The following is a 15,865-nucleotide window of genomic DNA, read 5'->3' as shown; positions in this document are numbered from 1 at the left end:
AACAAAGGCTACAGTTTAGGAATTTTAAAAGACATATGAAACAAATAATGATATAACAAAGGATTATTCAATTAGGCACGTAGACAGGGGTTGATTTATACAATTTCCTGTTCCTCTTCCAGAACACGTGCATTACACAAAATGGAGATATTCCCAGATAATAGATGGGTTAAGTCATATAATAAAAGTACACAAAAGAATGGGCTTAGCATTTTAAATCAGAGAAAAAGCATATCACAGCTGTACTTACTGTCTTCGATGTCCCAGCACTGGGTGATCGGGTCACCATATTTTACGTCTTGGCGTCTAGCTCTCCTACGGAAAGGGGATTACACTGATTAGAACCTCAAGCATGATTACCATCATATAGAAAGGCTACATCTAACACTAACAACAGTAGCAGATGCAGTTCTATGCTTGTCTTAGAGCTCAACTTAAATGCAAGTCAATATTCCAATCAATCTAACATTGATTTAAAAAACTACTGGTAATGAGGTCCTAATAGAAGAAATCCTGTTCAGACAATGAGATGACATGAATTTTATTTAACTGTGCTTCTTTTTCTCTGATTTTTCACAAAGTTGTCAACAAAAAAGGTTAAATAAAAATACAATCCTGGTTTTATATAATTAAAATGAGGATAGCTACTCTTGTTTTTTTTGTTTGTTTGTTTTGTTTTGTTTTTTGAAACGGAGTTTCGCTTTTGTTGCCCAGGCTTGAGTGCAATGGCGCGATCTCAGCTCACCGCAACCTCCGCCTCCCAGGTTCAAGCGATTCTCCTGCCTCAGTCTCCCTAGTAGCTGGGATTACAGATATGTGTCACCACGCCCGGCTATTTTTTTTTTTTTGTATTTTTAGTAGAGCCAGGGTTTCTCCATGTTGGTCAGGTTAGTCTCGAACTCCTGACCTCAGGTGATCTGCCTGCCTTGGCCTCCCAAAGTTCTGGGATTACAGGCATGAGCGACCGTGCCTGGCCAGCTACTCTCTTTAGGAACTCTCTTTTTAGTCAATCATTGAGAAATAAAAATATATAAAAGAGTTCAGTCAGTGGATAGGAACATACACACAAATACAAAACACCTTGTCATGTAAAGATTCATTATTGCATAGATTTAATTAAGCAACAAACTAAATATTGTAACTTGAAATAGAATTATAAGTTCAATATGGTATAAAAGACTACCTGTTATTTCTATCTGCTGATGAGTAGCTCAAATTGTTTTTCTGGTAGTTATGATAATAATAATATTAAACAATGGCTTTTGTATTACATCACACATTTTCCTTAAAATAAAGTAGTAACTATTTTATAAAAAAGAAGGAAAAAAAAAAAACCTGCTACATCTAAGCAAGTCTTACATTCTTACAGCATATTTTCATTTGCTTTGGCTATTTTATTTTGTCATTTCAGAGATCAGAAAAGTATCAATAAACGTTCTGTGATATCTAGAGTGTTCCTTGAGGGTAATGCTGAACAGATGACAACAGATGACAAAATTCATCCATTATAAACATCTTTTGGCTCACATGACATTATGTTAGGTAAGGGAAAACATCACAGTGGCATGTCTGAAAGATCAGAGATACAGTCTTGGGAAATACAAGAAGAAAAAATTATGATGGTGTAAGGTACATAAGGTCAAGAATGTTTTTAAATCTTGGCTTCTTAAGGAACAGGGTCAATTCATCACACTGAAGGTTTATTACCAACTAATGAGCATTCTTGTTTTTCAGCTTTCCAGGAAAGCATTCCCCAAAGACTATAATGAGTATGTTCTTGGCCAAAAACTATAACAAAATGTGGGTGACTTTTAACTTGTAATTTCTAATAATCATATGTGCCCATTTCAATTTAATTCATGGATTTCAGGGAATATAAAATGTTTTCTAATTTTAAGTAATATTTGCTATTGCACTATACATTCAATCCATAATTTCTTAGAAATTAGAATTTGAGAAATCAATAAAATTCCAAAAAGAAAAAAGTGTACATGTGGTAATGAGACTAGCATGTGCCTGTTAGTTTGAAAACAGACCTAAAAATACACTTTGCTTACATTTCACCTAGAGGAAAATATACTTTGAATACTTTAGAAAATAATATTACTATAATTGACATTAAACTAATTAATATAATATATTTAGCTAGCGGCAAGCATATCAATGGACATTCAGATTGTTTGCAGTTATTTTGCTATAAAAATAATGCTGAAATAAACATTCTTGAACATAGAACTTTGTGGTACTTTTGCACATGTGTATATAGAACAAATTCCTAGCTTGGAATTGTTGGCTCAAAATAGCACTATTTCTAAGAACACATAAAGCAATGAACTACAAACAGCAAGGAAAATGTTCATTGTTTAATTATATGAGTGGCAGAAATTGACCAAGTTATAATTATTAGAGTAAAACTAAAATTATGCCAAGTCACTGGGCTACACTGTGGGTTTTATACAATCTGTGCTTGTACCATCATATATATTTATATATTATTTGCAAAACAGTAGGCATCAGTATATGCATATTTAGAAATAAGAAATAGGGAAGGAACAATTATAAAAAAGCCAAAATAGTGAATAAACAATTTATTAAAATTGTTCGAAGTTCCATATTTCAGAATTTCAGAGCGTCTGTTTTATCCTCCTTCAAAATTAAATTTTATGTAAAAATATAAAACAACATTTTGATTTCAATATTCCTTCCATAGGCCATGTTTGGTATATATTTTCTGTTTAACTTAAACTATAAGACAAGGCATTAATGTGAGATATTCATCTTGTAGAAAGGAAGGCTTTATACTAACTCAATGTGCCTCTTACCTTTTAGAAGTAGGAGCATATCGAGAGCATGCATTTCCATCCCAGGCACAGTAGGGGTCTCTGGCAAGACAACAGTCTGCACAAGCTTTCCCATAAGTGTCGCATCTGTGCAAGGAGAGCTGAACTAATCCATCTCGGGAACCAATGTACAATTGTTGCTGCAAATCGGGTAAAACAAATGAGTTAGAAGCATCTTTCAGACTAGTCTTAAGAATTTTCTTTTCTTGAATGTCACATAATACATATAAATCTGTTTCTCTGGGTGTCCTGCCCATTGTAAACACTTGTACAGAAACATAATGAGGAGAAAAATAAGTCAATCATTTCTATTATGGTTGGATGGTAGTTTGAAGATTTTGATGCTGAAATAGCATTCTACAAGCTTGGCAGTAATTTCAGAAGGTCAAAAACCAGCTGCTAGACAGGAATTAAGATGTCAAATTCTTTCTCAATACTAGAAAATGTACTTTGAGAGATTATGTCCAGCACAGATGCTATAGGCAAAGCTCACGGTCTTCCCAAGACTTCCCATGACTCCTTATATGAGATGACTGAAAATAAATTTATAAAGCATTCCCCTGGTTTCAATTAACCATTTCATTTGTTTCATTTGTTATTGAAGTACTGATCCTTGAAAGAACATGAGTTATTAGTGGGAGAGAGAGTATTTGTTATCATTCTGAAAGAAAGTATTAAACAAGCTTGAGGGATGCCATATCAAAAATGCAAGGCTGCATGATACTGAAAAACCCAGCAAATAAGATCACATTTTCAATATGAGTCCTGAAAGTAATGAATTACTTCCCTTATACATTCTTTTGAGTATCTGTGGTAGTAGTGGTGGAGGAGGAGGGGTGATAAAAGTGAATAAGCCACAATCTGTGCCAAAGAACTCATGGTCCACTCTAGTGGACCATTTCAAGAGTTAAAGGAGGGAAATCCATGTTAGAAATAGGTATCGGCATAATAACATAGTACTCAACTTACAGAAATAGGTCTTACACCTCTAGCATCCATTAAACTGTCAATTAAGACTTCCTAGTTGCTAAATGCAATGAACACTGTTTCGTATTTGTTTTACGAAATTCTCTATACTGTATGACACTAATGACTATATATTCCTTGAAACTTTCTCCACTTTCTATTCTCCCTCTTTATTTCAGATTAAGACACTTGTCTCCTTTGTGATTTCTTTTTTTGCATTAAATGTTCGGTTTCCCTCTTTTCGCTTCTTATTTATTTACCTTTTATATTGTACAAAAGACTTACACATATCTTGAAAACAGTATAAATATGAACATAATAACCCCCCTAAATCTGTTCCTCCTGCCCTACTTTGGAGAGCAGCACCCTCATCCACCAAGTCATCCAAGACAGAAATCTGGGATTTGTCTTTGAATCTTCTTTCTCTCACATTCAATCTGTCATCACTTCATTTCCATTCTCTCATACAGAATTTTCTAATCTATTTTGTCTCCTCCCTCTCTACCGCCACTGACTTTGTTTCAGTCCTTATCACTTCTTTCCTGGATTACTTGTAAGTGTCCTATTCTGCTGGCTTTGATTTTGTTTTCCAACAACCCCCACCTCTACCCCAGTACCCAATCTATCTTCCACACTGCTGCACCAGACTGATTTTTCTAAAAAGAAAATCTTATTATAATACCCTTCTGCTTAATCATTAATGTATTTTTGTTTGTTTTCCTTTTCAATGGCTTTTTTCTTTTTTTCTCTCTCTCTTTTTTTGAGCCTGGATCTCACTATGTTGCCCAGACTGGACTTGAGCTCTGGGGCTCAAGGTATCCTCCCACTCTAGGTTCCTGAGTAGCTGGACTACAGGTGAGCATTATTGAAGCAACCAGGGGTTTTCATTGTTTTTAAGATATGCTACTAAACTTCTTAGGAGGATATATAAAGATGTGTCTAATCTTGTTCTGTCTTACTTCTCCAGATTCATTTCTAGCCTTCCTCCCCTTTGAACACACATATGATCCATAACCTAATTGTACACACACTTATTACAATAAGCTATGGTCTCTCACTCTTCACACTTTTGCAAAGATTCTCCCCTTCCGGTTGGCACATGCTCTTCCATTGGCTCTTCCATTCCATTCTCCTTTTAATATATCTGGTTAACTAGGACATCCTTCATAATTCAAGTTGTATGTCTCGTCTTTCAGTTATCTTTCCCTGTTCCTTCTGGCTCCCTTTAGGCCCCTTTCTTGTCTCTGTCTCTCTAGCATATACCCTATTATTACTGGGCAGTGTTAGCGTCTTCCTTTGACTCTCAGCTCTACTGTGAGCTTCTGGAGGTTAATGGCGAGCTGTGTTATTCATTCATTTATGTACCCTCCAAGCACCTTAGGCCGTCAATAAATAAATGATAAGTGAATGAACAAATAAATGACAAAGACCTGAAGAAGAAAACTATTTAGATCATTTTCTAAAAAAATCACTCTGCCATAGGAACTGTAATAGATTAAGACAATTTTAGCAACACCTTGATGTTGAACATGTCATATGGCTTTCTTAAATATTGGGGGTGCAAATAGAAATAATAGTGCAGTCTGAATCCCTTGAATCAATTACAATTTGGAATATCATCAGACAGTTATGAAATCATATTGAAGATTATTACTATTATTATAATTAGTTACCATTTACTTTACACTTGTGTGTCTGCTCTCTGTTTAGAACGTTACATGAAGCATCCTCTTTAAACTCCCAACAAACTCTGGAGGTGGATATTGTTTTTCTACCTTCACTGTTGAGGAAATTGATTCTGAGAGTTTGATATTATGTGACTTGTTGAAGGTTGACTTTTGGATTGTTTGTCACCACAGTTCATATTCTAAATCCTAGACTCCCAGATTTAAAACCCTTTATAATGGTTAGGGTTGATATTCTACATGAATGTCTAATGGGCTTGAGAGAAGGACATTCTCATGAGACTAGGAAAGTGAGTTCAGTTTTTAAGATCCAAAGGAAGGGGAGAATGCATCATTCAATTAATGAAATTTAACTCAATTTCTCCCAAGGCAAGGCTGAAACAATGGTCTCTAATGAATTACAAGAGAAACAAATAACATTTTACATTTCTTAAAATTTAACTTCCAATTTCAATGGATTGTTTTCCAAATAAAGTTTGATTCAAGCAGCCCGTTGCTTTTGTGGTTAACTTTCATCCAAAAGTTAAAAAGTACCTGCTTCAGAGACAATTCCATGTTCAAGATGATCGACGGGTGCTGAAAAAAGAAGTTAAATGTCAATAAAGATAATCATTAACAGGTTTTTATATTAAACAATATGTTGTTTTATCTGATGCCATATATCACTGAAGTAAACATCAAGTCTATTACATGAGGAAAAAAATTCTTATTGTTTGCTATTTTCTTCAAAATTTAGTGTTTGTACCTTAACAGAAATGATAAAAATCATTATTTATAGTATCCTGTTAAAGATAAGTGACCTAAATACGTAAGAAAACACTCTGCATTGAAAATTGTTCCCAGTTACTCACAAGTGTTCTTCTTCTAAATCTGCTTATCTTAACGGCTTCCATATAAGTCAAACTAGTGTTGACAAGAACATCTCTGTAATTATTTATTACCTCTTTCTGCTCTTACTTAGATCAGTGGTTCAAAAAGTTGTTTTAAGTAGCAGAGTTTTGAAAAGTTATAGTGCTCCTTGTGGATGACCACATTCTTTACGGAACACTATACAATACTGGTGCAAATGATTTCACGATATGAACTAAGGCTAGTTTTATTTATAGAAAATATGGCTTGATGCATGCAAGATAAAATCAGAAACATGAACAAAAAAGCTACCAAACGAAAAAGGACAAGATGATTTAAAAAATTTCCATCTACCTATCATCTTTCTGCTATTTTTCATTTAGCACCAGCTCATATTTACTAATTGACAAGAAATACCAGATGTTAAAGTTTAAAGAAATATATTAAAGAAAAAATTTCAGTGAGAAAGTTCTATCAAATAGCATTTTTGGTTATCAATTTTAAAAACATGGCAAAACATCAAATCATATACATAAAATATATTCAGTTTTTTGTTGTATTTCAATTATACCACAATAAAACTGTTTTTAAAATGAGAAAAGAAAACAAAAGCTGGTCATTATGTAATTTTAACAGAAGAATCCAAGTAATTCTTCTTGACCACTGTCTAACACCATTGAATGAGACTTGTTCTAATGCAACTATGTGTGTTACAGGGACTGTATTTTTGGCCTCTGGGTTCACACTTATATTTGACATCTGGCCTTCCCCTAGGAACCACCCAAGATTTTGTTTTGGTAGACACCAGATAGCAGGTCTTGTTCTTGTTAACTCCTTGACCACTATTATCATCACAATGTAAACAGGATCCTGTGGAACTCAGCATGTTAATTAACTTGAGCCCCTCACAGAGGAGGGCTTTATTCTCTTTTAAAGCATTAGATATTGACATGGAAACAATCTGTTTTAATAAACAGTCTCAATAAAAATGTTTCAATAGACAAAGCATATTTTTAAAAAAGTTTCTCTAAGCAAAAAAGTATTTCAAATGTTATTATCAGCAAATAATTGTAAACTTAACTTTACTGAGGATTTACAAAACATGCCACAGTTGAGAGTTACTGTTAAAAGTCAAAGGCATTCATTCTCCAAATCTGGAGAACTATTCTTCTAGATCTACTAACTCTTTTTGGCGGGTGAGAGGAATTTAGCATACATGAAGACATAGTATCATGCAACCTATATTTTTTTTTAAATTTCCTTACAGAGAAGCAGGGACACATGATTTATATACTCATCTAGTTTTCTCAAATTCAATTGGGGAAAAAATTGAAAAGTAAAATTTATAAAGTAGAAAAGCATCTGGATAGTAAAAGAGACCCCAGGCTTTCATTTAATGTGGCAATTTGTCTGACTATATGCTTAGAGAATGCAGTAATGAGAGGCAATCCCGGGAGCCCTGAATTCAGCGGTATGCTACAGAGGAAGGTGAGTCCCATTCCTAGTCGCCTATAAAACTTTTTCCACTGCTTCGGGAAAAGAAAACTAAGAAAGCTAATTTCAAAGGCTTCTCTGGGAAACGTGATGATGTATTAAAACAAGGGTGCCCTATAACAAGAGCTACTCAGTTTCAACATCTCTTCTCATGGAACTCTGGACTAAGTCTTACCTTGAATATCTGCAACTCCTCCAGCACTACCTCTTCCATATTCCACTTTTCCTTTGAAATGCTGACAACTTTGAGGACAGTTCCAATGTCTGAAAAAAAAAAGCATAACGCATGATCCCATTGTTTCTATCTCAAAAATCAGTGGTAAACATATTCCCAGAAACCTTCAAATTACTCCCCTCCTCTTTAAATGCCTTACAAAAAAAAGATTAAATGAAACACATATGAAATGAAGTTTAATGTATAAGTTTTGTCCTCCTAAAATATAGCTTTTAGCTAGTAGAACACCCATTTATAGAGAGAATATTAAAGGATGAATATTCAGAGTATATTCTTAACAAAAGTAATATATGTAATGTCTAATTTAAATATTGTTTGAAATGTTAACAAGGGTAGAGCAAATGTTTTGAACCTTAACTTAAAACATTAAAAATACATTAAAATAACAAGTTCTCTCTCTTCCTTCCATGTAATATATATTTATTTAATAGTTATTATATCCAGTTCATGAAAGACAGATATATATTCTTTTAATAACATGGCCAAATGAACAAAAAATTCATCGCAGCTATCTGAGGGAAATTGTAGCTCACTCTTCAAATGTATTCTATCTCCAGAATCATTATTAATATATGAGAAATGGAAGTTTGTTTAAAATTATTTAATGTCAACTTAATACAAGGTTGATAATGCAAACCAAAAATTGACATTTAAAAGAGGTATCTTAAATACATCATCTTACATTGAAATTCCATGAGGTGTAAGGTTAGTACAGAAAGAAAATTAAAAGAACAGTTTAGAAAAAGAAAAAAAAACAATCCCACTTTAATTTATACAATATAGGCATTTTTAAACTTCTGAGCACTGGGGTTGGAGTATAGTAACGTATATAGTAAAGATCCTGTTTGCACAAAGTAGTCTGAATTATGTAATTGTTTTTAAATAACTCTGGGAATTTTAAAGAATATTAAATGTACATTTTTTTCCAAATATCAAAATTAAAAACCTATCTTAGCAGGGCTAGAATTTTCTCAGTAAAGGTTAGATAGTACCACCTAGTGGCTAACTGACATTCATTGCAGTGAATTGCTGAAGACCTAGTTTTGGTGGACAGTGCAAATTAAGTGTCAAACTTGTAGGAATTAATAGCAACTAATTAATTCTACTTTTGACTCTTTAACTTCTATCTCTGTTGTCTTGGGAATATCCCTTATTTTTCTGGTTTGTGGAATTGCCATCTGGAAAATAATCAGGTTTGACAATCGATGACAAAGGTCCTCTGAGTCCGTCACACACATACTTCCTAATAAACCTAACTTCTATAAGACCCATATTTTTTAAAAATAAAATTATTCTAAAGTTGTTTTGAACTCTTAAATATCTATTCTAATAAAAAGTTTTGTTTCTTGAAAATTCTTAATTTTTAATCTTTATGAAATGCTTGATCCATTAAGTTATATAACATGATATGGAATACAGTGCTTTTGTTTTAATGATACATGGTATTTTTACTGCCATTAGAATTCCCATGACATTATTAGTTAATATTTTTACCTTTTTTGAGATTAAATTTTTCTTTTTATAAAAACATTTTAATCATTTCATAGTTATTGAGTTGACATGCAAAGGAAAATACAATGGGCTTAAAAACCAAGTCTGTGAAATACATTTTAATGCACAAAATTCAAGAAGAAAGATAATCTCCAAGAACTTTCTATTTAAAGACCTTCACAAAGTAATGCTTAATGTTTTTGAAAATCTATCTTAAGTCAACTAAGTTAGTGATTCTCAAAATCAGGTGAAGGAATCTTTTGGGCATATACTTGTAAAGAGAGGGAAAGGCAAAGTTTGAAAATAAAAATTGCTTTGCCCTACCTGTTTAATTTTAGTTCAAAATCATTCAACAAATATGTATTGAGCATGTAAGGTAGAGCAGGCACATTGCTGTCAAATACATTTTGAAATCTCAAATATGAAGTTCGGAGATATTTATGATTATCAATTAAAAGCTACATAATTTTAAGAAATGTTGACAAGGTTTTATCTAATAATTACTCATTTTGATTTTGAACAATAAATATTTTTGAAGTTTTTCTTCTCTTTGTCTAACAATGAAAAATTCCTTTTGAAAAAATCCTAATCCAGTTTTAGCTTACCTGTCCCAAGAAACATTACATCGTACTGGCCATCTTCTGCAGTGACATGATCCACTACTATCTGTGTCAGTCTGTAATCCACATTGATTCTCTTGAATGTTGGTCCTCCTGCAACTGGGTATATGGACTTATACATCACAGAGTGCCGCTTTATGAAACTGATGACATCATCTGGAAAATCTCGGGTGGATTTAATCAGTGGGTCATAGGTTTTGCTTGGACACTGAAAATAAATGTGGAGGAAAGTAAAGACATTGTTTATGCACCTGAGAAGTTCACACTTATTTCCAACAAAGTTTGTATAGCTTATCATCAATAGTATTAAATGAATGGACAACACAGTCAATATGGAATCATGTGTACTTGTAAATAAATGTAGTGTGCCTCCAATAAATGTAAACCCAGTTTTCTCCTTCAAAAATTTTCTAAATTATATCTGCATTTTTTAACGTTTCCATAGTGAATTATTTTCTTATGAAGATTATTTCTTCTGAAGATTGTTTCTAATGAAGATATTTGAAATCTAACTTGAAATAACTGTTAAGAAACTGATCTATAAACATGAGAACATGTGGAAAGCCATTATTTTCAATTTCCTTTGAGTAATTTATAATTTTGGTTCAAATGAAACCATGTTTAATTAAAAAATAAAAAAGGAACAAACAAACAGTTCACAAAAATTAATTTCAAAGTATTTAATAGCTTGAAATTGTAATTATGTAGTTTCTTTTATAATTAGTGTGAAAATTACACTTCGAACAATTCAACAGCTCTTCTCCTAAAGAGTCTGCGAAGAAACCCTTAGGGAATTTTATACTTCTGTCTAAAATTGACTTATGTGCCTTTCAGCATCCACTAAATCAATAGTTAGCATGACCTGCCTCCTGGTGGTAAGAGTAAAAAGTTCAAAATGATACAAATCAAATGAATTTTATGTGCCTTTATCCAAAAATAAAGGGGAAAAAACACTTTATGATTAGACTTTTTTTTTTCCAGAAAATATCACCTCTCCCATATCCTTAGTCTATTTTATGTTTAAACATATTGCAATTTAGGAAGGTACCTCATATAGAACGGTCCTGTTACAATATTTGAATTCTTAATAGACTAACGCATTCTTTTGGAGTGGAAAACTTTAGTCAATTAATGCAGTCATGGAGAATAAAATGATTGACAGTAAGGAAAGTTTTGTTTTTGTTTTTGTTTTTTAATGGTGCCTTTCCTTTATTCCAGTTTTTAGAGAAATTGGAAACAGTCTCCATGGAACTGAACCATTTATACTTGGCACAAATCAGAATCATGCCAAGGCTCCAAAAACATAATGTACTTCTCAAAATATTCAAGAGTGTCATTCTTAGGGAGCTGAAGATACTAGAACTAGTCCCGATATTTGACTTTGACCCCAAATTTTATACCAATAAAATAATAATGACTTAAATATCAAAGAAGTTTTACTAAAAGTCTGTTAATGTTTTTCTATAAATACCTTAAGAATATCTTTATCTAACAAAAATTTTCAATGTCTGGTATTAAGAAACTGATACTTTCTTGATATTTACTTATTTGTCCCAGGTCTGCATGACAGAGATTAGAAATGTTCTAGAATATTAGCCACTTGCATTTACTTAGCACACTCTTAACTGGATGTCGCTGTAAAGATCTAAGTCTGCAGGTTCAATCATTATTTCCAGCACTTAACCTTCAGCCAAGCGGAATCCGTCAACTCGATAATGGAAGAACCCTGCATTAAGCAGATTAAGCAGGGACTCAAAATGGATATGGAGCTCAAATGATACAAAGCTCTTGTCCAATTATAGGCTGCATGTTTAAGGCTCAGTCAAAGACGATTCATAGCAGGCTTATAATGCCTGCGGTTCAATCTGGTTGGTGTATCATTAGAATCAAAGCCAGAGCAAGATTTCGCCTGCACACATTTTTTAAAAAGCCCTCCAACTTAAGAAAAAATCACTTTTGACTTTGCGGCTGTAGTTGTGCAGTAGCCAAAGTTTTCAAAGAAATAATATCATGACATTCAAGCCATAGTTTTTGATATCAAATTGTTAAATAATTGGAAATTTTAATGTGAGAAAGTATAGCTGAATGAAAATATAAACATTTAGGAAAAAATAAATATTAATTTTCCTCATTGCTCTGACAAAAAAGGTTTAAGTGTAATAAAATCTAAGGGGAAAAAAAGGGAAGGAAAACCTGGTTTCTATTGACTATAAAATGATCTTTGAAAATATGTATTTTTTCTTATGGCAGCTTTTCCTCATGGCATGTTGCCAGTGTTTGGATAAGATCTTTATCCTCTCAATTGCTATGCGTGATATCTCAGGTCTGCGTCTCCACTATGCTTGCACAAACGAAAATGATTTGGTAGAGTTACTCTCTGAGGTTTAGGATAGTACAGTTTGAATTAAATATTGTTATTTTAGTACATTCAAACCCGGGAAATTTTTGCTTTGATATCATATAGCTGTGCCGCACACAGATCTAAAAATAACGAGATGCCAAGCAATGTATGTAGGTAAGAGTAAAGTAGGAAAGAAAAATTCCATAAAGGAAAAGAGACAGTGTAGGGAAATGCTACATCTAAAGCAGATGGTCATTCATATTCAGTTATTTTCCTTTAACAAATTCTAGAAAATTCTCCTATGGCAGCTATACATCTCAGGTATTAGAAATCTAGTGGGTTTTTCTCTGTATGTACGTACTTTTAATTTCTCGGTATTAACACAGCCCACCTGAACATACCATAGGCGGTCATTTATTTCTGCCTTCAGTTTTCCTACATTTGCCAGTTTAGCTACTAGGAGTGTAGGAAATAAATCAGGAAATGTATCTGTGTCTCTACCCACTGTTGTAAAATACTCAAAGACAGTATTCTTCTCTTGTGCTGGAAATTTTAATACCAGAGCAAAAGAAGAAGAGAAAATAGAACATGCCTAAACATACCCTGAGATGAAAGGGAAAACCCGACAGCAACAAGCCCTGGTTCAGGGCCTATCTCCCATAGCTGGCTGCCACAGCTGGCTAGGTGTGATCACGTTATGCTTGGCAAGTCCGTGTGTTTGTCTAGGGCCTTTAGTAGTGGAGTGGGAAGCAATGGATAAGAGGAGAAAAATGGATTTTATCCAATGAGAGAACTTTTCCCCTTGGCAAGGCCCCAGATAGCTGCCAAAGGATTTTTCTCCCTGCAGCTTCAGGCTATTCTCTACAGGTTGCAGTTTCCTTTTAAACAAATCAGAGGAATGACTAACGTGAGGGAAGACATGGCAAAGGAAAGACAGAACTAGGCTTTCGTTTTCAGAAGCTTGAGTTTTATTTATGGAGTAAAAATGCAAATGTAACAGTTGCCATCTTATCCCCCTGCTTATTCATCGAAGAGTCAATCTACAACAGATAAGGGCAAGGAAAGATCCTATATTAAACATCAGAGACAAAAAGGCCTGGGGCAAACATATAGAGGTAAATTTCTGTCCTTCCCTCTCCCTCTCTTTCTCTTTAAGGTTCCCTTTCTCTTAGAGGAATTTCTATGCCAGAAAAAGCAAAACACTATTGAACACAGTAAATAGCCTGGGATTTGAAGAACTTAATTTTAAAAGCAAATTACTTGCCCTCTGGAAAATAAAGCTGAAGCCAGTTGGAAAGGTCAATTCCTGTTGGAAGCCTCTTGACTATCTCCATTTTAGGGAAAAATGGCCTACACACAGTTAAAGGGAAATGACAGTGATATATGATGTATCTCCTTTAGTGTCATTTGTTTTAGGAATCTGGACTCAGAATGTCCACAATCTAGTCCTGCCTCTGCTTCTCCCTTCTAGAACCAAAACCAGGACTGAATGAACAGAGCTAGAGGTATCCTCAGTAATTTAGAGAGATGATAAAGTAATTGTTATCCAATAAGTGGAAGGTAATGGAGTGAACAAATATTAAGGAGAAAATAAAACTGTGAATTCAATATGCTAGAGAGACATGAGTGAGCTACTGATGCCTAAAATGAGATATCCCCAAAAGTTTTCCGCAGACTTTGAATTAATTAGAAAAGACTTGCTTAAATGAAACAAACAATAACAATAAGATGTTAGCTACATTCCTCAGGCAAACAAATGGGAAGATAGTGTGAGACACTATGAGAGAATTCCTGCATCATACTCTGTAGTTTTCAATGTCCTTTGGAAAGACTATCATAGTCCAATACTAGACAAATTAATAGAAAGTTCTGGATATTATTTTGAATTACATTTTTTTTTTTTTTTTTGGTAAGTTACACTTTGAAAGTCAACTGTAAAATATGTCTTTTAAAACTCTTACTTAATAGGATCAGCAAAGTTTACAATTAAAATCTAATGTATGAGGTTAAGAAATACATATATTCTGAGAAACATCACCTCTTTAGGAAAAGAATGTATTTGGAATCATGCTGAAGCTTAAGTAAAATAGTTTAGGTGGAGCAGGAAGAGAAAACAGGGTGGCTAAAGAGTTTTGACTTGTGGAATCCATGGTTACCTCAAACCCTTGCTGTTGAGAAGATCAACCAAGGTAAAAGTTGGAATTTCTAAGCAATATTCCAGTTCTAGTTGAAGAACACATTATGTACTTCAAGTCCACTATGAAATCCCAATTGTTGATATTATGTGTTATTATCCTATGATCCATCTTCTCCAAGGTTTGCTTTTGTAAAGCAAAATCAGAAACCAAGCTCAGGCATGGCAGTGATGTCTTGATATGTTAGAGTGAAAAAGACCTTTTTACAACAGAAGGGTATGCCAGGACCCAGAGATGGTTCATGGTAGTGCATTTGTAAGATGAATTTTTCAGTGGATCCAGAATCAAAAGAACTTCATAATTTCTCAATGACTTACAATGTTAGAAAGTCTAATGATTTGATGGGAAATACATGACTGTCAGACATATCTAAACCTATATCTCAAGTTTGAAGGTTTTATCATATAGCAAAAAAGAGGAACAATAAAGGTCCTACAGCAAAAGAGGGAAGTTTTAGCATTTATATTTGATTTTCTCTAGTGAAAACCAACGTGAGTTGTACATGATGGGGCCTTTTTTTTAGACAAAGATTTGAAATCTTGCAGAAGGGGACACATTTCATTATTTTACATTGGTGGTAGTTGAAACAAATTTTTTTTTCTTAATAAAGTTTTACAGAATATTCTTAGTCAAATTTTGTTAATCAAGATTTATAGGGTATTTTATTTTATTTTATTTTCTCACTAAAAGGACATATATTCAGAAGAAAAACCATGGAAGACAATTAGCAGGAAGAAGGAGGTTAGCTTAGTGTTTTTGATGGTTTATGTGACTTAATGTTTGTTTTCTCAACATAAAAGGAGTATTAAACAAGGGTTTCATTGAACACAGCGGCAGCCTTTGGGGTTCCTGTGTCTCACTTTGCAATCTGAGCTGAGTGTGCACACAAACTACCGTGGCTCACGGACCTGCAATTGGTATTGATCTTGGCACCACCTACTATTGTATGGGTGTTTTCCAGCAAGGAAAAGTAGAGATAACTTCCAATGATCAGGGAAACCAAACCATGCCAAGCTATGCCACCTTTACAAATGCCAAACAATTGATTGGTGATACTCCAAATAATCAAGTTCCAATGAACCGTGCCAGCATGACTTTTGATGCCAAATGTCTGACTGGATGTGATTTTGATGATGCCATTATCCAGTG

General features: G+C 33.7%; 1 protein-coding gene across 2 annotated transcripts in view; it reads right to left on the bottom strand.

The window, feature by feature from the left end:
* Positions 1-15,865, bottom strand: part of SEMA3D (semaphorin 3D) — a 194,127-nt gene that overhangs the window by 17,580 nt on the left and 160,682 nt on the right. For both annotated transcript variants that reach the window (XM_007982331.3, XM_073009164.1), the window contains 5 exons: positions 10,166-10,388; positions 8,010-8,098; positions 6,026-6,067; positions 2,823-2,980; positions 251-315 (listed from right to left, as the gene is read on the bottom strand). In XM_007982331.3, the coding sequence (XP_007980522.3) occupies positions 251-315; positions 2,823-2,980; positions 6,026-6,067; positions 8,010-8,098; positions 10,166-10,388 (577 nt within the window). The remainder of the gene's footprint in view (positions 1-250; positions 316-2,822; positions 2,981-6,025; positions 6,068-8,009; positions 8,099-10,165; positions 10,389-15,865) is intronic.

This window comes from Chlorocebus sabaeus, chromosome 21, assembly GCF_047675955.1.
Source record: "Chlorocebus sabaeus isolate Y175 chromosome 21, mChlSab1.0.hap1, whole genome shotgun sequence".
Classification (NCBI taxonomy): domain Eukaryota; kingdom Metazoa; phylum Chordata; class Mammalia; order Primates; family Cercopithecidae; genus Chlorocebus; species Chlorocebus sabaeus.
The sequence above is the reverse complement of the archived record's forward strand: the minus strand, read 5'-3'. Positions and strand labels throughout refer to the sequence as shown.